At 36.7% G+C, this 26,429-nt stretch overlaps 1 protein-coding gene across 3 annotated transcripts in view; it reads left to right on the forward strand.

Annotated features, from left to right (window-relative positions):
- The window catches only part of FCHO2 (FCH and mu domain containing endocytic adaptor 2), an 89,126-nt gene that overhangs the window by 18,633 nt on the left and 44,064 nt on the right, over nt 1–26,429 (forward strand). For all 3 annotated transcript variants that reach the window (XM_065664118.1, XM_065664119.1, XM_065664120.1), the window contains exons 6-8: nt 1,859–1,963; nt 7,927–8,025; nt 9,051–9,147. In XM_065664118.1, coding sequence (XP_065520190.1) covers nt 1,859–1,963; nt 7,927–8,025; nt 9,051–9,147 — 301 coding nt within the window. The remainder of the gene's footprint in view (nt 1–1,858; nt 1,964–7,926; nt 8,026–9,050; nt 9,148–26,429) is intronic.

A 26,429-nucleotide genomic window follows, 5' to 3' on the forward strand; every position in this document is an offset into this window, starting at 1 on the left:
TCTGAGTCCTGTCGTGGTTTAAACAAAGTCAGCCATAAACCACACAGCCCGTCCACTCACTCCCCCTCTTCTTGCCCTCCCGCTGCTCTTGGAGGGTCGGAGAGGAGAATCGAAAAGAATGCAACTCCCACGGGTTGAGATAAGAACAGTTTAGTAACTAAGGTATAACACAAATCACTGCTGCTACCACCAATAATAATAATGCTAAAGGAAATAACAAGAGGAAAGAATACAACACCTCAACACCAGCCGACTGATAACTCACCCCACTCCCCCCAGCCGAGCACCGACTGATACCTCCTCCAACCCTGCAGTCCTAACCCTTCCGGATAACTCCCCATTACATCCTGGGCATGACATGCTGTGGTATGGAATACCCCTTTGGCTAGTTTGGGTCGGGTGTCCTATCTCTGCTTCCTCCCAGCTTTCCCTCCTCCCTGGCAGAGCATGAGGCTCAAAAAGTCCTTGGCCAGACCAAACATTTGAGCAGCAACTAAAAACATCAGCGTTATCAGCAGTGTTCCTAGGCCAAAAATCAAAAACACAGCACTGCACTAGCTACTAAGAAGGAGAAAAATAACTGCTACCGCTGAACCCAGGACAGTCCTCGCAATTTTCATTGCGACTGAAAGCTAGTGTTAGCTTGTAATAATTTCCTGTTCTCTGACATGTGAACTTCTCTATTTATAGTGACTTGACAAAAAGTTCTTGACTGATCCTTATACTTTCTCTTAGAGTAAATCTGCTAGAGTTCTAGCAATTGCTGCATCCAATTGAGAATAAACACATCCTGTTTTCAGAAGAGATTAGTAGTTAATCATACAATGTTCATGTGTTTCATCATTTTGTCTGGCGTGCTAAGTAGCTGGTTTTTGTAGATGCTCTTCAGCACATAACTTCCACATTTTGGTCATCTTAAACATTGCAAGAGACAATTTTTTTTGGTGGTGGTGGTTTGTTTTTTTTTTTTGTTTTGTTTTTTGGTTTGTTGTTGTTGTTTTTTTTTTTTTTTTCAAAATCCATGTGTTTGGGATTACATAATGGCTTATGAAGAAGCTTACTTTTGATGTCCTTTAACTGGTCATTTCCTTCCTTTTTAATGTTTAAGGTTGGAATAATTTTATTGTAAAACAGATTAAGTTATTTTTAAAAGCAGGTGTTCAGACAACACCTTGTAATTTCAGCATAGTAAATGGCATTTAGGAAACTAATTATGACTGTTTTCTTCTCAGTAATTCCCTTGTGTGAATGTGCAAGAGTGAGAATTGTGTAGTAGAATTCAGGAAAAGTAACTGATGGGGTTGATACAACCTGTCATGCTCTCCTTTTAATGACTGAAGGATCCATATTCTTCAAACAGTGAAGCATTTTCAGGCTCTGTTATTCTGGGTGTATTTTTAAGAGAACTGTGCCTTCCTGATTTTTTTTTTTTTTTTTTTTTTTTTTAACCACTGACTCTCTCAGAATTCCACAAATAACTCTGCTCTGTATTCTGGTCTGGCTTTCTTCCTGTTTTCTGTTGCAGATCTAAATATTTGAAAAGAACTAATTAGTTAACTTCAGCAATACAGTTTTGATTTCAAAATAAGTATACTATAAATTCATTATTTCTGATAAGGGGTGGTGATTTAAATCAGGTATTTGCCTTATTACCATTTTATGTGGTTTATGTATAGCTTGAATAGAAATCTGTAATGGCTTGAATCTGAGTTATTTGGTGGTGAAATTTTGTTACGACATTTCACTGTTTTGATATACCCCTTGTAGATCATCCTAGGCTTTCTTTTAATGGTGTCTGTAAAAACTTTGGATCAGATTGTATGTGTGACATTTGACACTTTTTTGCACTGATCTACAGGCAGCAGTTAAATCAAAAAAAGCTACAGATACCTATAAACTGTATGTGGAGAAATATGCTGCATTTAAATCTGATTTTGAGCAAAAAATGACAGAAACTGCACAGGTAAGTGCTATGTTAAATTAATTACTTTTAAAATAACAGATGCTATTTTATGTCTGAACACTTGATATCAAACCTTTTGAAAAATTGATTCAAGATAGATCTCCTTTGGAAACTAATACGAACAGTAACATTAGAAGTAATACATTTGAAGGATAGACATTGACTATGTATGTTTTGACTGCACTGTCCTTGAATGACACAATTGAATACTAGAATTTATATATATATATATATATATATATATATTTTTTTTTTTTTTTTTTTAAGAAATTTTTAGGAAAACAGCAAAGTGAACCTCTGGAAGTGTTGTAGATGCACTGATGCACCTACATACATGATTATGTGGGAAGTCTTGTATCACTTATTTGTAAGTGTTCTAATATTGGGATCCATCATGGATTTCTCAGTGTCCTTCCAGCAAAACACTTCAGTTACAGCTTGTTAAAGTGTCTTCCTTGGGTTTACTTGAGGTTGTGAAAAGTGCTTGCATCTGTTCAGATTTCTGGTGTTTGTTTGGCTTTTTGAAGACTTTTAGTCTGTGTTCCAGAGGATACCAACTTCTCTATATCATTGCATATTCTGCTTCTTGTTATGTTGTAAAGTTTCTTTTTCAAATCTATTGATAACAGACTTTTTACCACTGCCACAGATTTCAAAAAGGAAACTTCATCATTTCTGTTTTTAGTAGTAATAGGTGAGGACTGTTTGGTGTATTTATTTTTAGTTCTTGGTTTAGTAAAGCTTTTACAAGATAGAAATTTTCTTTTTGTTTGAAAATTCTTTTGCTCTTTCCATTAGTGCCAAAGATTAATTTTCAGGTGGAGATTGAATCTCCCCAGTAATTCCTTCATACTTGTGTTTTTAACATTTAAGTGGGAAAGTGTTAGGGTTTTCTGTAACTCCTTGGAAATTGAGATTTCACAGCTTGGGGATGTATAGGCTGACATGTAAAAAGCTGGCCTGTCCTCCGCTGTAAACTACTTTGTTACTTTGAGACCTTCGTTAGAATTTGATCTGGTTAATCTCTAAATAGATACCCAACACAGCTGTTAGAGAAAGGATACCACGTATATCACATACCAGAGCTTTTCCCTCCCACTGCCCAGTCCAGGCATTTGCAAAGATGAAGTGCTCTACTGCAAAAATCTGATTGTAACACAACTGTTACTTTAGGAGTTGACAACCTTTTCATGAAAAAGCATGTTTTTGCAAAAAGCATGTTTTTGTGCACATCCTGACTTGTTTCTGGTTGAAGAAGTGCTCCCTATGCTTTTATATTTAGTTTGAGTTAAATTTGATTATGTACATTTATGTTTCTCTCCTTTTCAAAAATCTGTGATTTTTTAAATGCTTTTTTTATTATGGGGTATAAAAAAGCGATGACTACAGTTAGTGGTATAAAAAGGCTTTATTAATAATTGAAGCTCAACAAGAAAATTCATGGGTACTGGTCTATACCCATGGCCTGTTGGACTTCTCAGCTGAACCCAGGACACATGGAAATAGGACATCTGATAATTTTGACAGCAAGCTAACTTAAAACATATATTGAAAACACAGCTTCACTCATCAGAGATGAAAGACAAGTACATGCTTCTTCCCTTTGTCAAGTAATTGTGCAAGGAGTACATTGTAGAACTAATCCAGCTGAAACCAGAAGAGACCTACAGTCTGGTTTGTTAAGAGATCACATAAGCGTTTGTGCTGGCACAAAGGCAGTCAGTGTGATACCAAGCTAGTTTAAGCTGGTTTAACGTGTGACACTGGCCTGGGCTCACTTGCATGTATGTCCACCACACACATTTATATCTGTTGCCTTAGCATTGTGTGTCTCTTACTGTAACTTAAAATATTTGCGTATCAGTTATCCCCAGGCAATTTTAGTGGGATTAGGATCGGAATTGGTATGTGTGATTACAATCGTTTGAGAATTTTGGGACTAGGCAACCTTTTTAAACTTTAAACTAGTATGTATCTTAACACAGTTCTTGGAAACAAGTATAATAAAAGAGTAACAAAAGAATCATTGAAGTGTACTATTACTCCTGGGGAGTTTCAAACTGACATAGACACATACTGCTGCTACTCAAAATATTAACTTTTTTATACTGTTCCTGCTAATGTAATTATTATATTTCCTTAGTAAGCATTCCAGTAACTCCATTTTTGTGTGGTTTTGTATAAATTGCAATGCGGCCTGACTTTTTGCTGTAGACCCCACCTTTTGCTACAAAGCAATCAAGTAATACCAGAAAAAAATACTGAACTGTTCCATTTATTTGTCTCAAGTCATATGCAAATATGGCTTTTCTGGATCAAGAAGTTCATACCCTGTTTGCTATTTAGCTTGCTTTGGAAGTTACTGAACCCCCCACTGAAACAGATCTTGTGAATGCTTATAATCCACTTCACAGCAAGTTCAGGCAGGTTGATTTAAATCTTTATTTAGTCTCACAAAAGCTTCATGGCGCCCGTTCCTTACCTTACAAGAAAGGGTAATAAGACAACTACTATATAGTCTCTCTGAAACAATAAGAAAAACTTAACAAGCATGACTTCAATAAGCTGGCTTTGCTAAACTTCACTAAAAACTTGTCCCGGGTGAGCATAAATTTTGTGAATAACGAAAACGAGTTCTTTAGAATTGACAGAAGGTAAACATGAAATGGATTTTATCATTAGTGAATTAGTGAAGAAAAATGTAAGGGCTTTCAGCAAGCAAATTTGTTGGGCTTTTCATCATGTACTAAAAAAAATTAATCCATTTAAATAATTACTACAACAAAAGAATGAGAAAACTAACAGCTTATTTTTTTATTTAGAGACAGATGCTCTTTGTTAATCTTTGTGTTATTTGGTAGGTATTACATGCCTAAACCAGGCTGAGATGTAGAGAAGTGAGGGGTGGGGGAACAAAAAAACCTACCGCCACACATCTTTGCTATAAGGGATGTTACAGCTGGGAAAATCTCACCATGGTTTTGTGCTGCTTTATGTTTCTATGTTTGGGGGTAGGAGGGCTGGAGATTTAGGATCATTTGGTTCATTTACTTTTTTTCCCAATACGAAAATGGTATAAAGGTACCTCTCACCACAAACCACACTTGTTTAAATGTCCTTAGTTTCTTAATTGCAACCTCCTTTTTAATTAATATTTAAATTTTTATGTAATAATAGACACCTGGAAATTTTCCACACATACTGACTTCAGAAATTAATATTGCCATTCTGCCAGTATAAGTCATATTTTGGAAATTTGTTTTTAGTGTAGTATCTACAGTTTGGTTGCAGAAGGCCTACTTTAAAGATTACGTGCAAGGAAAAATAACATTTACGAATATGTGGAAGCCTACTTCTGTATGAAGAACACCCTGTATTATCTTAATTTAGAGTACATTTCACTTGAAATATATTTATTTGGGAAACAGTCAATGGGGAGTGTAAGCATTCTCAACTGTTACAGTGCAAAATCAGTTGTCTTAGCTTAAATATATTTTATACTGTTCACATACTATTTTTCTGAGGATAAACATTTTTAATTGCTGTGGTATTCTAGGTACTAATGTAGTAATGTAATTACCTACATTACTAATATGGTAATGTGAGTAACGTAGTCACTTAGCTGTACTTTTTTCTTAGTCAGACTCCACTGAGGTTTTTTTACCTGTTTTTCCTGTTTTGTTATTTTACCTGCAGTTATCAAAGTGACTTGTGATACGTGATTTTGAGAGACTGAATTTTAAAACATAGTCTTTCTAGTCTTGAATTGCACATTATGGTTTTTGCTATGATAAACATGGAAGGTTTTATTTTGATTAAAGAAGCAGAAAAATACAGTTCACTGTTGTTTAGAAATGGGATTTAATAGAAATTCCTCATTGATTTTTCTGAGTAAAGCTGTAGTTTTCTTAGCAACTGCATAGCAGTTGCATAATACATGATGTCTTATTTGCCAGATTTTCACCTTGTGAGAAATTATTATTATTATTATTATTATTATTGCATAGCACAGTCAATTATTGGAACCCATCAAATAGCTGAAAGTGCTAAATTATTGCTTAAAAGTTAGAACTGAGTAGAGTTGCATTTGGATGATTTTGTGTTTGAGCAGCATGCATATAAATAATGTTCAGGAATGAATAATAATTAACTTTAAAAAAACCATTGTAAAACATACAGGAAAATACATGTTTATAAAAAGGAGTAATGTTTGCTTAAACTCTGCATACCGAGTTGGACAGCTAACTATCCTGTCTAGTGATGTTTTCATCATTATTGTAGCTTAAAATGCTAAGAAGTGGCTTGCATTTGTTGGGTCATTAACATTGTAGATTCATTTCAGTAAATCTTTTAAAAATGGACTGATCTTTCAAAAGGGAAAGTAAACAATCTGGTTAATGATTATATCTGTGATATGAACAATGTGGTTGTATCATAGTACCTAGCTTTATTCTTTGATCAGAACCTCTTTGTATTATGTACTGTACAAGGCCAGGATAGCTCTACTTCAAAGACTTCACATCTTAAGTATAAAACAATAAAAAAATAAGGAAACAATTGGAGGAGGGGAATGCTTTCCACTGAGTTAAAAAAAAAAAAAAAAGTCTCTAAATGGCCAACTGTTTGATAGTCACTGTAGAGCAGAGTTTAAAGGAGACTGATACGTCTGTTTTGCACAGTTTTATGGGGAGCTCAAACCAAACATGAGGGAAGCATTGTTGGCATAATTTCGAAAGTTGACTTTGTGTTTAGGTTAAAATTAGATAGTGGAAAAAGGCACACATTGGAAGGACACATTGTGCACATGTGTTGACACCCTGATAGCAAGTGACTGTAGAGATGGACCATAGATAGTTTTGAAAGCAATATAATGTAGTTTATATAAGGCAATGAGTACAAGAAGTAACATCATAGAGTAGGCTGCAGAGGATGACCATATCCTCTGTAATTAAAGAGTAAGGCTGCTGGGAAAAAAAAAATCTGATTGATGGCTGGAGAGGTATGTAGGTATGGCAAAAGAAAAACTGAGATTTTTAGAAGTTAGATACTTGTCTGTATGGAGATGTGTTTGGGAATCGGAGTAGCAGGAGTTGTGAAATGTGGAGGTATGATCTTCAGGGAACCCTGTACAAATTGGAGAAAGGATTAAGTGGCGCTCTAAAGTTTGGACACGCTTGAAAGGACAGTTACAGAAATAGGAAGAGAACTAAGAGCGGGAGTAAACAAATATTTCAAGACAATTATGGTTGATTGTTGGGGAGGATGGAACATTCTGATCTCTGGCTAGGGAAGTGTCATTGAAAACGTTGGAAGTGCTTTTAAAATGGTGGTTAGCTGGAAGTGTAAAATGGAGCAAAGCTAAAAGATTATATGCAGTGAGTTTAAAGATTAAAGAAATTAATAATAATCAAAGGATATAGGTTTAGCTAGAAAAAGAGAAAGCATGTGTATATTTTGAGCCGAAGGAGAGAGTGCTAAGAAGGAAGTGCAAAACAGATTAAGAAATAAGACTTCTGGGTTTAGATGGAAAAACAAGGCTTCATTAATGGAGAAAAGAGGGTTGTTGGTTTTGAGGTTTTTTAACACTTTCTAACACTATTTGGTATAAATACTAAAGATACATGAAAATTTAAAGAGCAAGTAAAAAAAATTTGCAATGATTCTAAAAGAATACATTGTATTTTAATGTACATTATTTCATAACTGAATTCTGCACCTTTCTTTCTTAAACATTGTAATTACCCAAAACAAAACTAAGCAAGCAAACAAACAAGAAAATAAATGGGTGGGGGTTTTTGGGGTGGTTTTGTTTGTTTGTTTGTTTGTTTTGCTTGGTTTTGGTTTGGGTTTTTTTTCTTAATTATGTAATTCTTAATTATGTGTACTTATTAAAATTTAAGTTTTAGTCTTTCAAGAAATCTTTTCAGTATGATTTCATTACAGTTTCTTGTATTGGTTTACAGAAATTTCAAGACATTGAGGAAACACATCTTCTTCGTATGAAAGAGATTATAGAATCATTGTCAAACACCATAAAAGAAGTTCATTTACAAATAGGAGAGGTAAAATGTTTTTGGGGGGTTTTTTATGCTACATATTTTTCTTAACTATTAAGTGGAAGATTTCTTACTGTGTTTATGGTAATTACAAGATCACAGCTTTCAAATTATGGTAAATTCAACATAAGCTCAAATTTGTGTGGCTTCCTGTTGCATTCATAAGTTCAGCATCACAAAATCTACAGAACAAGTCTAAGTAAATTTAGTCTGAACAAAACAAAATATTTTGACAATATGAGGAATTTTTAGTGTCTTTCAAAGTTCTATTCTCCAGGTATTAAATTAGCACTCATTTCACACATAACTGTGCTATTCTTTGTGCAAAACTTGAAACTGTATCAGTCTGAAGTTTTCGGATTTTTGTCAGTAATGGAAGATTTTATAATATCTTTTTTTTAGTTGGTTTAATTAATAATCCTTAGAAATAATTCTTAATTTTTGGTTGTTTCAAAGTGGAGTTTTATTTGCATGCTGTTAAGAGTCACTATATTCATCAGTTTAGAGGTTTTCTGCTAGTGAATAGTGGTCACAAGGGTCATAGTATTTGTTGCTAAAGCATATATATATAATGTTGTTGGAAAAACCTCTTATGAAGAGTATGTGGTTGTTTCTTTGTCATACCAAAAACGTTACAACAGTAATGTTTTCACTCAAGCAGGTGGGAGTTGTGATAATACAGTAGTGGGAGTTCACGCCCTTAACTTGTACTGGCTTAAGAGAGTACTTGTCTTGCTGACATTGTAATGGGTCATGTTGCTGACAAATTGAGAAAGTTATACACACAACTAATTTTAGATGGAGGAAATTGAAGTAAATTCTAGACCCTTCATCAGACTCTATTCTTCTGAATTTGTATCTGCATTGTACAAACACTTACTAATACTGAAATGGCTGTTCATTTCTGGAAGCTCTCTAATATATTTTAGGGGGAGGTGTTTTGAACTTCAGCTCTAGAGAAAACTACTTCTAACATTCCTTCAGTTACTGGTTTTTAAATTCCTTTTGTGTGTGGTGTGGTTTTTCTGAAGGTGCATGAAGAGTTTATCATTAACATGACAAATACTACAGTTGAGAGTTTGATCCAGAAATTTGCTGAGTCAAAAGGAACTGGCAAGGAAAGACCTGGTAAGAGATTAAAAATAACAGAGTAGGAAATGTTAATTTTAAAACTTCAGGTTTCCACTTTTAATGAAAGGTCAAACCCCTTTTTGTTAGTGTGCTGTATTTTTAAGGTACTTAGACAAAATCATGCGTTACCAATTTCTGTGAATAATTTTATATCACAACCAATTAATTCTGAGAATTTGAAATTGTATGTGTAGTATTTGTGTTCATAAAGCATGGCATTTTTTTAGCTCTGAGTTCCACTATGTAGATCTTCAAGGAGGCTTTTGAACTGTGTTGTTCCTCGGTATGTCAGTGAAATTTGTCAAGAAATGAAGTTCCTTGCACAAAATATGCATTATTTGCTATGTGTTTCTGCATAAATTATATTTCAGAACTTGAATATAGATTTATAAAAAAATTTATATTCAGAACAGATGTCTATAAAGCTGCTTAAAAAACTTTTGGAAGAGTTGCATCAGTTTATTTGATTAGTTTACAAAACTGTCCATTTGAATAAATTGTATATAGATTCTTCACTAAGCAGCAAACTGACTAGTGCTTTCTGAATGTACTGCTTGTTGTGTGTGGTGCATAGGACTTTTTTAAAAAGACCATCTCGCAGTACTGTTTTTCTAGCATTATAGGAAGCATAAAGAGTTTAGTATTTGGGCATGAATACACAGTCACTAGGTGTACGAATACAGGAATTCGGTAGTATTGTTTTCTGTTTTCTTCAACACTGAGAGTCCTGACTAGCATCTCTCTCCTCCAGTTTAGAAGCACAAATGTCTTTTTAAAAGCAAGGATGTGCATAACACAGTAGATCTTAAGAATTTATATTAAATTATTAAATATTACTATTAGGTTTCTTACAGTGTCTCTGTTAGGTGTTTTTAATATAACATTGTTTCATATTCTGTGATCCACCAATGCTGATATCCAAGTGGGCTGAGATCAGACTTTATATGGAACAATTTTCAAATCTTGCCTGCATATTTTGCAATTTTTCAGTAAAGATTAACGAAGTATGAGCTTCACCGGTTGAAGTTACGTGGGTCTGAAATCAGGAAATTTAGTGGTTTTGCTTGTGTTTAGACTAGCTATTGTGAGATGTCAATCACTAGGGATCTCCATCTTGCATTTAGGATTCTGATTCCCTGGGTTACAAAGACACTTCCTAAATGTATGCTAGAGCACTCTGTACTTCAAGTTATTCATGTTGTTACCGTGGGGTTTTTTGCTAGAAAACACATTAATTGCACAAAATATAACGCTTCACTTTTTAATGGGAGAAGTTATACATGCTGCGTACTTACTTACTGCTTTACAGAGTTCTTCAAAACCCATTTGTATTCTCTGGGGCCAAATAAAAGTTTTGCCAAATTACATGTCTTCATTTTAAAAGCAAAGTATTCTAAGGAAAGATAGCATGTTTAGTCTGGAAATGTATGCATCTTGAATTTTCAGTGTTAAATTATTTTATTGGTACCAATTTTGTAAAGCAGTCATGGTGCAGAGGAAAAGCACACGCAAATTCAGCAGTAAAAGAATACAAATTCATGAGAAGTTATGAAGTGTCAAAGACTAGAAACACCAACTGCCAGTGATATTACAGTTACTGTTTCTATTATATTTGTTGTATTAAGTTATATTCATACAGCTTTGACAGTTAAAAAGATTTGGAAGTCAAAGTGAGATATCAGCCATCTTAAGAATGAAAACATTCAGTGTCATAAGGTCTGCTTTTTCTTGATTAAAAATATTCTTTTCTGCCTTTGAAGATTGTTCTTAATGGAAAGGTATTGTAACTCGTGCACCAAATGTTGGAAGTTCTTGTGCATGATGTATTTATTAATTAGACTGGAGAAAGAGATGCCTTCTCAGATAAATCTAAATATTCAATGTAAAAATTATACTTACTTGGCATACAAAACAAATGTAGAAAAGATGTCTTATGTACTTCACTGTTGCTTAAGATTCCAGTCCTAAATCCGTTTGAAGAAAATGCTTAAAAATTCCTTAGGACCATGTAGGCCTTCTCCCATACTGTTTGTGGGCTACTATACCAAGTTAGATGATAGGCTGCTTTCTGAAATACTGAATTTTGGGAACAATTAAACTAAAAAGGTAATGCATAACAAAGTATGTTGGTTTATTTCAGTATATTCTAGCTATAGTTGCAGTTCTTCATAGCAGAGGTCACTTGCTTTTTCTTATATAAAAATAAGAATCTAAAATGAAGTACTGAAGAGGGCTGTTTTATTGCATGGACTATAAAACGTGTCTGTAAAGTTTTCTAGATATGGGCAATTATTTTCTTAAACTTTGACCTGCATATCTAAACTTTCTCTTTGTACAGTGACGTCCTTTGGACTAGATTACATGGGCTCCCTCTGGTGGCTGATTTCTGTCACCCGTAATCATAATATATAGGGACTTGTAGATTTTTAACACTGGTTTGGCTAATACAGACATTTCTTTCAAGCAATAATGCTTTGTGAGACGTTTAAATTGACCTGCGGATTTCTTTTAAATGGCTGGTTTTTAACTGCTACCTAAATAACTTACCTGGTCAGTTGTATCACCTACTTCTTACTGAATTTATTTTAAATACTTGTTTAAATTTTAGTTTAGTTTTTAGTTTACAATTTTTACTAATACAGTATTTGAAGAAATTGTATTCATTATTTGTTTCTTCCATTCAGTGTAATTAATATAGCCATGTCCATTTGCAGATATTTTAACTGATCTAAAAAAAAAAAATCAAAAAAATCACTATAAAATAAAAACAGAAAGAGCTGGCAGGACTTGCAATAACTAGTGAAGCTTCAGGTCAGAATTTAGTGTGCTCTGAACAGTTTCTAAAACCCAGAGGGACCTGAACAAGCTTGAGAAGTGGGCCTGTGCGAACCTCGTGAGGTTCAGCAAGACCAAGTGCACCTCGATTGGTGTATATGAGCCAGCAGTGTGTGATTGTAGCCCAGAAAAACAATCATGTCATCGCACTGCATCAAAGGCAAAGTGACCAGCAGGTCGAAGGAGGTGATCCTGCCCCTCTACTCTGCTCTTGTGAGACCTCACCTGGAGTATTGTGTGCAGTTCTGGTGTCCTCAACATAAAAAGGACATGGAACTGCTGGAACAAGTCCAGAGGAAGCCACAAGAATGATCAGGGGACTGGAGCACCTCCCGTATAAAGACAGGCTGAGAAAGTTGGGGCTGTTCAGCCTGGAGAAGAGAAGGCTGCATGGAGACCTCATAGCAGCCTTCCAGTATCTGAAGGGGGCCTATAGGGATGCTGGGGAGGGTGTCTTCGTCAGGGACTGTAGTGACAGGACAAGGGGTAATGGGTTAAAACTTAAACAGGGGAAGTTTAGATTGGATATAAGGAGGAAATTCTTTCCTGTTAGGGTGGTGAGGCACTGGAATTGGTTGCCCATGGAGGTTGTGAATGCTCCATCCCTGGCGGTGTTCAAGGCCAGGTTGGATGAAGCCTTGGGTGGGATGGTTTAGTGTGAGGTGTCCCTGCCTATGGCAGGGGGGTTGGAACTAGATGATCTTGAGATCCTTTCCAACCCTAACTAACTATTCTATGATTCTATGATTTAGTTGTGGGGCCCCCATCATAGGAAGGACATGGACCTGTTGGAGGAGGTCCAGAGGAGGGCATGAAGGATGATCAGAGGGCTGGAGCACTTCTGTGAAGGCAGGCTGAGAGAGCTGGAGTTGTTCAGCCTGGAGAAGGCTCCAGGAAGACTTATTGTGTCTTTTCAGTACTTTGAGATAAAAATATAAAGCATATATGAGAAAAGTATAAGAAAGATGGGGACAGACTTTTTATCAGGGCTTGTAGTGACAGAACAAGGGTGAATGGTTTTAACTGAAAGAAGATAGTTTTAGGTTAGGTGTAAGTAAGAAATATGTTACAATGAGGGTGGTGAAACACTGGATGGAAGAGGTTCCCAGAGAACATGTGGGTGCCCATCTCTGCAAACATCCAAGATCAGGTTGGACAGGGCTCTTAGCAGCCTGGTCTACTTGAACATGGCCTTGCATATTGTAGGGAGGGGTTGGAACTATATGACCTTTAAAAATCCCTTCCAACTCAAGCTGTTATATGATTCTATGATATGTTCCTGCTCTTAGGTCTAACAGCAGGTTTGATACCATCAGTTGGAAGATGCTTTTATGATTCACATGTTCCTGTAGTGTTCATCAAATCTTGTTGGTCACTTCTGATGAATCAGTTTTCTGTTTGTGATAGGTTATTACTCCTTGTTCCTCGGAAAATTTATTGCATGGCAGAAAGTGTCTTTTTCTTCTACCTAAAGCATAGGTTAAATCAATAACTGAAATGATAATGTCTATTCGAGGTTAATGACTTATTAATAAGTTCTAGCTATATTTATTTAATGTTCTACTAATCTATTAAAAATTAGTTTGTTCCAGTATGAAATAGAAACTGCTAGAAAATATGAATTCACATTCTTCCTAGGTTTTATGTCTGAAATCGGGAGGATAACATCTCATGTGGTTGAAGACATTAGTGAACACCTACATAGCTGAAGCTGATCATGAATGATTTTTGATTTTTAGCTGTTGAATTACTGTGCTTTTTCATGTGTGGGGAACTAACTGTGTATGTTTGTCCATATATTAGTTTTTGCCTGCCGCACAGTTTACCAAGAAGGTACCTTGAAGGCCAAATGAGAAGACTCAGCTGTGATGCATTGTCCAAAAATGAAAAAGCAACCCAGTAACAAAATCAAATCTAGATGATTTGGTTTCATTAATTTGCTCTGGTATCAATGTTAGTGGCCGTTGGTAATTAAATTGTTCCTCTTATTTTTGCATGTTTTTCTTAAAAATCTAGTAAAGAAGAAATCAAAACTTATGTAATGCAGACAAAAAATGAAAAGCCATAATCTTTGCTGGCTCCTTGGGTGTCCAATTAAACAGTGATCTGCAGATAGCTATTATTATATATCCTGTGCCATTAATCAGTGTGAGTCTTGCATCTGGGGAAGAACAACCCCATGTACCAGTACAGGTTGGGGGTTGACCTGCTGGAAAGTAGTGAAGGGGAAAGGGACCTGGGGGTCCTGGTGGATAGGAGGATGACCATGAGCCAGCAATGTGCTCTTGTGGCCAAGAAGGCAAATGGCATCTTAGGGTGCATTAGAAAGGGAGTGGTTAGTAGGTCAAGAGAGGTTCTCCTCCCCCTCTACTCAGCCTTGGTGAGGCCGCATCTGGAATATTGCGTCCAGTTCTGGGCCCCTCTGTTCAAGAAGGACAGGGAATTGCTTGAAGGAGTCCAGCGCAGAGCCACAAAGATGATTAAGGGAGTGGAACATCTCCCTTATGAGGAGAGGCTGAGGGAGCTGGGTCTCTTTAGCTTGGAGAAGAGGAGACTGAGGGGTGACCTCATCAATGTTTACAAATATGTGAAGGGTAGGTGTCAGGATGATGGAGCTAGGCTTTTTTCAGTGATATCCAGTGATAGGACAAGGGGCAATGGGTGTAAACTGGAACATAGGAAGTTCCACGTTAACATCAGGAAGAACTTCTTTACTGTAAGAGTGACAGAGCACTGGAACAGGTTGCCCAGGGGGGTTGTGGAGTCTCCTACACTGGAGATATTCAAGGCCCGCCTGGACAAGTTCCTGTGTGATGTACTGTAGGTTACCCTGCTCTTGCAGGGGGGTTGGACTAGATGATCTTTTTAGGTCCCTTCCAACCCTTGGGATTCTGTGATTCTGTGATTCTGTGAGAGAGGCACTGGGCCATCTTTTCACTATAATTAAAAATAATTCATTGGTTTGTGTCATGGTTTAAACAAAGTCAGCCATAAATCATGCAATCGTTCTCTCACTCGCCCCCTTCTTGCCCTCCCCCTACTCCCGGAGGGACGGAGAGGAGAATCGAAAAGAATGCAACTCCCACGGGTTAAGAACAGTCCAGTAACTAAAGCATAACACAAATCACTACTACTACCACCAATAATAATATTGATAAGGGAAATTACAAGGGAAGAGAATACAACACCTCAACACCAGCCGACTGATAACTCACCCCACTCCCCCCAGCCGAGCACCGACTGATACCTCATCCAACCCTGCAGTGTCCTAGCCCTTCCGGGTAACTCCCTGTTACATCCTGGGCATGATGTGCTGTGGTATGGAAAACCTCTTTGGTCAGTTTGGGTCAGGTGTCCTGTCTCTGCTTCTTCCCAGCTTTCCCTCCTCCCTGGCAGAGCATGAGGCTCAGAAAGTCCTTGGTCAGACTAAAACATTTGTGTTACCAGCTCTGTTCCCATGCCAAAAGTCAAAACACAGTGCTGCACCAGCTACTGAGAAGGAGAAAAATGACTGCTACTGCTGAACCCAGGACAGTTTGTGAAAGATCGATCAAGCAAGCACAAATCTGAACAAGCCAGAACATGATTTGAAATTGCAACACACAAGTAGGTAGAGGAAATCTGGCAAAAAATAATAGACACATCCAACTTGTTTGTACCAGTAAAAATGTCTGGAATTTGAGCTGTGGAAAACATGAGCCTATAAAAGTACTTGTCTCCTTTCATTATCTAGCCAACAAATTTTAACTTTATGGAGGGACTAGAAGTAGTTTGCATATTTTAAAATGTTGTAAAATTAGTTACTGCGATACATCCGCTCTTTGGATTAAATATTAACATTACAGTATTTATTGTCCATGATTGCTGCCGATCAGCCATCAGTGGCTCTTGCGCATATAATAAGGTGTTTGACTGCTGTTTCTTTTATCCTTTTAGATATCAGGCATAATAGTGTAAGTCCTTTTAGGCAAATGGTGTGTCCACAGATAACAAGATTCGTAACAGGGCAGATGTAAAATTCCTACTCTGTTTCTTCCTTCACCAAATGCTGAAATTAGCAATTTCGTCAGTAATTGAGCAGTAATGCTGGTTAAAAAACTGTTTGGCCTGGTGCTTATGGAACTGCTGAAACCTATTTCTTTGCCCATACAGAAAAAATTGTCTCAAGGCTCCTGGTAGCTCCAGCCATTGGAAAGTTTAAGACCATGGGTGTCAAATGGAGACATTAATTCAGGACTTTTTTTTCTTTAATCATTCGGAAATTCTTTCTGGCGAGACTATCAAACAGTCTAGAGTTAGTAAATATATCAGTGACTTAGGTCAGCTATAATCATAGAAACAACTCAGTTGGAAAAGACCTTTAAGATCATAAAGCCCAACCTCTACCCCAGGAGTGCCAAGGCCACCACTAAACCATGTCACTGAGGACCTCATCTACACGTTTTTTTAGCACTTCCAGGGACGGTGACTCCACCACTTCCTGGGCAGCCTGTTCCAATGCCTGAACACCCTCTCTGTGAAGAAATTCTTCCTAATATCCAGTCTAAACCGCCTGTGGCGCAGCTTGAAGCCACTACCTCTTGTCCTGTCACTTGTTACTTGAGAGAAGAGACCGACCCACACCTCACTCCATCTTCCTTTCAGGTAGTTGTAGAGGGGTATGGTCCCCTCTGAGCCTTCTCTTCTATAGACTAAACAAACACAGTTCCCTCAGCGGTTTGTCATCACACTTGCTCTCCAGACCCTTTACCACCTTCATTGCTTTCTCTGAACCTGCTCCAGTGACTCAATATCGTTGTAGTTAGGAGCCCAGAACTGAACACAGGATTTGAGGTGCAGCCTCACCTTTGCCCAGTACAGGGGGATGATCACTGCCCTGGCCCTGCTGGCCACACTGATACAGGCCAGGATGTCATTGGCCTGCGTGGCTGCGAGTTTTTAATCCAGAGAAGAGCGTGTCTCTCCAGGCCATGACCAGCCAGTTGCTCCAGGAGAGTACTGTAGGAGACAGTTAAATGCCTATGTAGCGGCATACTGCTTATGTATTTTCCAAAGTGGATACGAAGGCATTAAAGTGAACTGCACCACAACTGGGAAGCTAATGCAAATGCTGTAAGTGCAGTCTTATTCCATGTTAATATTCCTATTTAGTTAATGTGTTGTGTTAAACTACATGTTTTCTGTCTAATGCAGAAATATACAAGATAAACAGGAAAAAGTAAAAAAATAATAATTAAAAAAAAGTTTAAAATAACTGTATTAATATCTCCTAGGAAATTTTAGAAACATATCAGTCCTTTCCCAGAGACTGAGATGTCAAACAAGGGCCATAGAGTATTGAAGCTTGCTTTGATTCAGGCTACTAGCTTTTTATGTGCATAAATAGTTAACTCTGCTTTGAAAGAAAAGACTTGAAACAGTGCTGGGTGTGGCATTTATTTTTTCAAAGGGTTTGGAAACCTATTTATAAACATTTGTACATGTAGTTTAAACTGCAGTGTTAGAGAAGAGCAGTGGCCTGGGCCCTGTAACCCAAGCTTTTTGAGGAAAACTGTAATTTAAAACTAGGCAAGCAAACACAGGAAGCTAAAGGTGGACTTAAAAGAAAACCCGAAACCACCTATCTTACCTACTTTTCTAATAAAATTGAAATAAATCCTAAACTCTTCATATCATAGTTTATCTAGTATTAGTGGTCACTAAGTTGTGTTGCACAGCATCCCGCTTCTAATTAATTCATAATTTAGTAAACAATAATAGCGCAACATGAAAGTACATTATACCACCACAAGCTACCACTGGAAAAATTCTGTGTCAGATTGACTGTCTGATCAACTAGGTCTATACACCATACTCTTACTTGAACACAAATATTTACTCTGGCATTTAAAAGCGACTTCTCACTTGGCTTTTATTTGACCTTGTGCATTCATAGTGGTTCACAGGAAGTGTAAGATCTCTTCTGCTTTGTCTTCATTATCATTTTTATTATTGTCTTAATTGTTACAGATCGCCTGGGTGGCCTTCTGTGTCAGTAATTCATTTTTAGATTATGGGTATTGATTTGTCTTCATTTTGGCAGTGTAAGGTACAGTGATTGATTACGATTGATTATAAGATACGGTGAAGATACAAATTGACCTGTTGTCTGAATAGTATGAGGGTAGGAAAAAGGAAGATGTCTAAGCAGTAGCTAATCAAGCTAGCTGTGCAGACCTAAGCCCAGGTTTAGCCATAACAATAAAATTTCAAGTTCCTATCTTTTTTAATAGTGTCTATAATTTAAATTCTTTATTTAATATTGAAACTTTGTTTTGAAGAGTTGCTCTCTGAGGGGAAAGGCAATTATCTAGAAAAACGGTATAAGAAATGTTACTGTCATTAAACTTCTTCCTCAGCCTTGGATATTTAGTTTCAGGAAGTCCCTCTCTGCTTCACTATCATAGCGGATACAGTCCTTCAGGGGACTGTGTAGTTCTGCATAATTTTGGATAGCCTGGTTTAGGAAGAACAGACAGGAGTAGAAAGTTGGGGTCTCGTCACATGCATTTCTCCTCTTTGCAAGCAGTGATTTGCAAATTATCCGTATTTTATGGACAATATTGGACAATAGTATGCATATTTTGTGTCTTTAAATGCTGAGATATATTTCAAGGTCAGTGCTACACTGTTTTTGGCTCCAAATAGCTATTTGGGCATAACTAGGAAAGGTAGATTTTTGTAGTAATCCTTAATAACGTATCTCTCAGTGTTTTCCTGTAGTTGCAATTTCTTTCCCCCACAAAGAAGTGTCTCAAACTCACCATAAGCTGCTGAAAAAGCACACCATGAAGAAATTCACATTGACTTTCTTTGCTTATTGATGGTACATGTGTGGAAACTGTTACAAGCTGATTAATACTTCCCATTTTACAGCTGGGGTGAAGAGATGATTAAGCATGTATACGTTTTCTTCCTTTCCCCACAAAATAAATTTTCTGTACAAATAAGTAGGAAAGGCACTTTAAAAGCACCACTAAGCAGGAAAATATTCCCATGGAGAGGATTTTGTCTTACTGGAAAAGACTTTTCTATCTGAAAAAAAAAAAGTCTGAATATTGACGAATGTATCACACACTTCTTTCTCTTTAGGAAACAGTCCCATTAAATGCCTTAACCTCTGATGATTTCATGGGCGTAAGTTCAGTAAGAAACCATACCCATCTTGAGTTACAGGGACAGTAGGCGATTTACAGAGACATGATTCTTTGAAGCAGTCTTTAAAGATGAGGCCTAGAATTTAATAGGTTCATGATATCTAGTATTGATAGACTTGATAAAAATGAGGAGTCAGAGAAGGAGTCAAACTAGTCATGCTATGTAAGGAAAAAGCGGTTTTAACAATTATAAATTTGGAGAGTCAGTAGACAGCTGTGTGTGTGTTTGTATCTACGTGTTATCCAGTCAGTTAACCTGTGTATAGTTCAAAACTAGCCACAACTCACATCCTGTTGTTTATGCAGCCAGAGAAGAAATTTATATATATAAAGCAGGAGAAGAGTAGAAAAGGATAAAAAAAATGTGGATGACAAGATTTTGGGAATGTAGTGTTCTGCAGATTGATGTCTTAGCTGACATTAATTTTGCTGCTTACAGGTACCATGCTTTCATAAATTGTGGCTGAAACTTCCAGCGTTTGTTTTCATATTCCGGCATTTGTAAGTTAGTTGGATTTCTAACTTGAAATGTTGTCTTGGATATGTGTTCAGTGTCTCTTGTTGAAAATTTTATGTTGTCTGAGCAATAAGCATTACTTTCTTTTGTAATTAAAGATGTTTGCCACCTTTTTGCTTAGAGAGAAAAAATACTCTTTTCTTGCTTCTGATAAATATTTTAATTGATAATAACTTTTAAAGCTACTCAGATAACGATCCTCTTCTGCTTCGATTTTGCTCTGTAAGCCACATGGAAATATTGCCTCTTGAGAGTAGTGCTTGCTTTATTCATGAGCTTGTACCCATAGAACCAGAAGAGCCTGAGATGAATGTTTCCTTTGATCCCATGAACTGACTGCTGGGCTGGAAGCCTAGTAGCAAAATGAGGGTTAGAACTGATTGCTTGTTTAGTAGATACGCTCCTTGTATGTTAACATCTTCATCGAAAAAAAGATACTTTGCTTGGCAGATCTTCATATATTACTACTGATAATTGTAGTTATTAAAGCTTCCCTATCACTTTTATCTTTTTCAAAAGGAGTACTTGTCACCATGCTGCAGTTTTCTTCTTTTCAACATGAGCATCTTTAGGGGCTGTATATCAGCTAGGCTGATATGTATGCTCTGTATTTGTAGAATTAGATTAAAGCATACAGTTTTACCAGGATTATTTCCCTCAGATTGTTAATAGGCCAGTTATGTTTTCTGCCCTTTAGCTTCTTTTTGGCAAAGTAGGCCTAACCAAACTGACATTTGCTGTGACAGTCTGGTACTAGCATGATAAATATATCACAGATATGTTTTTTACCTCAAAGATGGTAACAGCCATTCATCTTTAGTCTTTATTCCTACAAATAAGCTGCACTAGAATAAGAAGTACTTTTGCAGGGAAAAATAAAATTCTCCTTACTTTTTATAAAATCACTTCTCTGCTTTGGACAGGCAATAAAAAGGAGAAGTTAGTGTTAAAAAAAGTAGTGTTAAGAAAATGTATTTTGTCTTCCTGGTTTCTAAATCTGAAAGCTTGAAATCTTTTGATAAACATGTCACAGGATAAGTTGATAGCAAGAAAGATTGTTTATATGTTTGTGTACATACAAAATTGACCTTTGTGATGCAGCTTGACATCTAAACACTAAAAGCAGTCATTTGTTTTGACAGCAGAATTAATTGAGGCTAAAACAGTCGAAATTCCACTTGTATCAAGCTGTTCATTAGGAGTTGCTGTCTGGCTTTAGCGCTGTCAGAAAAATAACCTATTCTGCTATGATTAAATAGCAGAATGATGGTCGGTCCACTGAATTTGAGAGAGAGGTTGAATAAACTTTCTACTGCGGAAACAATTCAGAAGTGACACGCTGCAAGGGGGGTCAGAATGTGCATTGATATCCAGCTGAGCTGTCAGCTGGCACTGAGCCAGGCACGCAAAGCTTTGCCATTTGAACCAGCATGTGAAGCATATGCAGTTAGAAAAAAAATTGTCCTCCTTTCATGCATGATTTACTCTGAGACAAACTTTTGTTTTTATCAAAAACAAGAATATGTTTTGTTATCGTATTTGTGACTACAAGTACAAATTTACAGAGGGTTTTTTTGAAAGCTTTTTCTTGAAACAGATATGTTAATATTTCCAGTTACTTGAGAATTAAGTGTAGCTAATAAAAATTTATGTTTGGGAGGGATAACATTTCTTTCTGTCATGCATATCCCTCTTAAACTAGAAAGGAGAGAGTTTGCAAAAGCAGATGCATTCTTAGTTGATTTGTTGACTTCTTGATTTGTTTACCTTCTTAGCTCTGCAGGATTTTCCAGTTAATTGATACACTTACTGGGGACTCTTTTTCAGCTTGTGACATAATATTATGTTGTTTTCCTTCCTAGTAATAATAGTTTGCTTTTGTATTTGCCTCGTTTGTTTTAAGAATATAAACAGAAAAATCCTGGTCCCCCTCCTGCACACACACACATTGAGGAAAGTGTGAATTATTTTATTATTTTTACCTTAGCAAAACTTTCTCCCAATGTCTTCCTCACAGAGATTTTGTGTAAGAGATACACAGATAGGTTAGAAAACGTATCTCTAGGATTTTATGGAGATAGGTTTTATAACTCTTTTCAAAGCTGTTGACAACATGCTTGACTGTCTTCAAGATAATTAGTGTCACTGTAGATGAATTAAGTAGCAGGTGTAAGGTTGCTATTTATAAACTCTTTTCTGTAGTTGCTTTGTGTATGCTCTGAAAATGCTGTTCCCATAGATGTGAGCTAAATATATAATAGATACTACTATAGCAGCAGATAAATATGTAGTAATATAATTTACAGTGTAATTACATTTTCTTCATTTCTTCTTTAGAGAAGATCAGTGTCTCCTTAGCCATCCACTTTACTTTGTAGTGTATGAAAGCCCACATACTCACATGTGTCTTGTATCAAGCAAAACAGTACTTGTGTTTTCCGAACAGCCTGGGAGGTGCATCCCAAGATGCAGACTCACTGGTGCTTAATTTATGCCTGTGCCACTTATTGTAAGTTATTAGATTAATTAAAATATTTCCATCTATTCAAATTATTTGAATAATTTGGCTTTTCTGTTCTAGCAAACCAAAGCTTCCTCATTTTCAAGAGTAAGAACTTACCTGCTCCAGATTTATTTGCTTAAGTCTCATCTCAAATAACAGATACCTGCTTGCATTTGTCTGTAGAATCGTCACCCATTTGCTTTTCTTCATGTCCATATCTGTCCTGACTGCTAGAATTCTGCAAACTGCAGCAGCTTGCTTGGAAAATGCTGTAGGATGACACTTTGTGGGAATGTTTACATACAATTAGAGGAGCTTACCGATTTTTGCAGAATGCTAAATTCTCATTAGCAATTCTCATTAGCATCCTTAAGTGACTGAAACACCACTTGATATGCATATCTCCTTCTGCTATAAAGGCTAACTACTGTAAAGGTAATTTCATTTATGCGCTGTATTATTTTTGTCTATTCTGTGTGTGTACAGTAACAAATACTGTCAAGTCAATGTATGGCTATTTGTGATGCCTAAGCCACAATTACCATTCTATGGATCAAGACTGTGAAAGTGCTATCTTGAGACTGAAACTATCCATGCTTAAACCTACAGAACACTAATTCAGAGAGTTTTGCAAGGGTTGAACTAGATCTCAGCTATAGCTTTTCACTTACTCTGGCAGGTGTCTTAAAATGCCTTTTTTTTTTTTTTTTTCTTATATGGTGCTGCTTTAGTTCTAATATTTTATTTTGTATGCATATGAATGCTTGAGAATAGGCTTCCTTCTCAGTTCACATAGTTGTCTTGATGCTTTGACTGTAATACTGCAGACTATCATCATTACTGCAGTATGGCAACATCTAGATTTTTTGAAAGCTTTTCAGTGCTTTGGGCTACCATTTGGCCGGGACTTTGGAGACTGCTTCAGGGATTACTTCAGTCCCCAACATCTGCAATATTTCTTAAATGTGAAACAGCTGCTTTTCTTACCTTGGATGTTGCAACAAACAGTGAATCTGTGTACTTGCTTCAGAAATTTTGGCCATGATAATCTTCCAGATTTTGAGCTGAAATCCTTGTTGGTATTAAGACTTTGTCTATACTTCAATTATTGGCACAAGTCTGTTAAAAAAAACTTTTCTGCCTCACATAGGCCTGTTTAAAAAGCTTTTCTGTCTCATAGAGAAGAGGTAATGCATCCACCTTAAAATCTTTGTGTAGCTATTACGAAAGTGATACCTGAACATGAGTTAGTATTCTTTGACTGCATGTCTGTATTAACACCTGTCTGGCAATCTCCATTAACACCAACCCACTGGGAATTGGAAAGACAGCTGTTAATGGTAGTTCAGAGAATAAACATTTTGAGGATTTTTTGCAGTGGTAGTGCAGATGCTTTTGTTTCCATATACAGAAATACAATGGACAGTGCAGGGGAACTAATTCAGAAAGCATCCAAATTCTGTATAGATGCTGTGCTTCCATAGCAGTATGTGGTCATAGTACACACTTCTGGTTTGACTACAGTAGTATTACCTCTTGGGGACAAAGATATCTGCCCACAGGAGATTCCAGCTGTTACGTAGGCTACCAAAAGCTTGTCATAGCTATCCTGTTTTCTAAATTGGTTCACCACAAAATGCCACAAAAAATGTCTATTTCTGTAATGTTATTTTTATTTTAAAATACTACTCCCCAGGCAAAACATGGTATTCTTTAGAGCAGGCATATAGAGAGCAGAGCTGTTTGAAGATCTACAGTTACAGAACAAAAGTGTAAGAAAATTAAAAACTGCTACAAATTTCACTGTACTTCCACTCAAAAAGGCAAAATGTATGAATTTGCCTTTGCTGCAAGCAAATAATGCAACATATTATATTGGTGGGGGTGAGTTACATGCAAATTTTACAAAACCATCAAACATCCTCAGGCTTTGGAGGAAAATGCTGAACTTCATTTATTTTTATTAGTTTTTAATGTTTCTGGATTCATTAGGGACAGCCACTGGTGTCTTGAACTTCTGAGATTCCAAAGGGTGAAGGGCCTTATAGAAGTATGAGCTAAGTTAGGAAAAACAAGATAGGATCAAGTGATTCTTTTGAACTACAGCAGATTCACAAAATTTGTTGTAAGAAAATGCTGTTTTCATGATTGTAGTTTATCTTTCCTGCTGTAAAGCAGCTAATAGATGCTGGGGGAGAAACGGGTGTGTGTAGGAGGAGAAGGTACTCCAATGGTAACTGCTCATTTTGGTGAGGGATAAAATAAGCTAATAGGTATCATTAAGAAGAAAGTGTATTTAACATTTCCAAGTTAACTTCATGGACCTTAGTAAAAAGTGGAACCCAGCTTACTGAAATTTTTGCACAGCTTCCACCACATTACTATCTCAGGCAATTCTTGAGTAACTGAGATTTTTCAGATTGCATTTTGTAGTCTTCCCTATGAAAAAAAGAATAGATTGTTGCCACAGTGAAGTAAACCCTTTTGGAGGCAAACAAGCCTTTGTTAAACCTAATTGATAATCTGATCTTCAAGTCTCTGTATCTCTCTACTAAGCATGAATGTTTGTATCTTCAAATAGAAAGTTTATCAAGCTGTTAAAAAAAAAAAAGAGAGACCTTCAAAGACAAGTGTTAGGGTGTTAGGCAAGCATAATGGACAAAATAGAGAAACTTGGATGTGATGTTAAAATCTTTGCTTTCTCATTGTGTTAGAATTGAAAGTTGAAGATGCTGATCTGAAATGAAGAGGAATATTTATTTTAATCATTAGTATAAAAGTTTTAAAAGTCTGAGGATCAGTCTTAGTAGCTGGAAAGGGTGAAGAAAAACCACAGAATCACAGAATCACAGAATCCCAAGGGTTGGAAGGGACCTAAAAAGATCATCTAGTCCAACCCCCCTGCAAGAGCAGGGTAACCTACAGTACATCACACAGGAACTTGTCCAGGCGGGCCTTGAATATCTCCAGTGTAGGAGACTCCACAACCCCCCTGGGCAACCTGTTCCAGTGCTCTGTCACTCTTACAGTAAAGAAGTTCTTCCTGATGTTAACGTGGAACTTCCTATGTTCCAGTTTACACCCATTGCCCCTTGTCCTATCACTGGATATCACTGAAAAAAGCCTAGCTCCATCATCCTGACACCTACCCTTTACATATTTGTAAACATTGATGAGGTCACCCCTCAGTCTCCTCTTTTGCAAGCTAAAGAGACCCAGCTCCCTCAGCCTCTCCTCATAAGGGAGATGTTCCACTCCCTTAATCATCTTTGTGGCTCTGTGCTGGACTCCTTCAAGCAATTCCCTGTCCTTCTTGAATTGAGGGGCCCAGAACTGGACGCAATATTCCAGATGCGGCCTCACCATGGTATTCTGAAAAAGCTTGAGTGTTGTTTTTCTCTAATAATATGTTTAAGTCTCTTGTTTATAATTTTTTCCTCCTGTTTTTGTTTTGGAGATGAGTGTTTATGGTTGGTTTGGCTTTTGTGTTTTTTTCTTGCCCAAATGGGAATATGTATAGAAGCAAGAAAGAGAAGTAGTTGAATCCTCAGCAAAGTGATGAAAAATGTATTGTCCTGAAGTGTAGTGATGAAGAAGAAATGGATTTGTTCTTCAGCTTCTATGTTTTATGGTATTTTTCTTGCTCAATATATTTTGAACAATAGACTTTAAATTCCTAAAATAAAATGTTGAGGAAATCAGTGTGGGGATATAGACATACACAGTTCTCTAAATCCATTTTTCTGGATTCTTCGTGCTGGTTTGTGTTTTGTGAGATAGCAAAATTTGCCGATTTTTTGGACCATCCTGACTTTATTTTACGGTGAATTTAGTGGAGAGCAAAGAAGAAAGGATTTTAAGACCAGCTTAAAACACCCATGTATTGACAATATTTAGTAGAACAAGTAACCTGTTAGGAATTTGTATTTCATCTTGTTACAGTGAATAATTAAGACTTGGTTTTGGAAAGCAGTTTTTACTAGCAGGTATGTTTGGGTGCATGAATGAAAGCAGTTTCTGTATTTGAGGTTTGCACAATTGCTTTACTTCCAGTTTATTTTAATCGAAATTTTCAAGATTTTAAACTCTCATCTGAGGTAGTTTCATAAGGGGGCGGGGACAGATTTTGACTGCCTTGTAATATTTTTTTCCCTGCTATCGGTAATGTGCTTATATATAACTCCCTAAAATTGGTTATGGAAACCATGCTAAGACACATGAAAAACAA

Source organism: Lathamus discolor, chromosome Z (assembly GCF_037157495.1).
Source record: "Lathamus discolor isolate bLatDis1 chromosome Z, bLatDis1.hap1, whole genome shotgun sequence".
In the NCBI taxonomy this organism is placed as follows: Eukaryota; Metazoa; Chordata; class Aves; order Psittaciformes; family Psittacidae; genus Lathamus; species Lathamus discolor.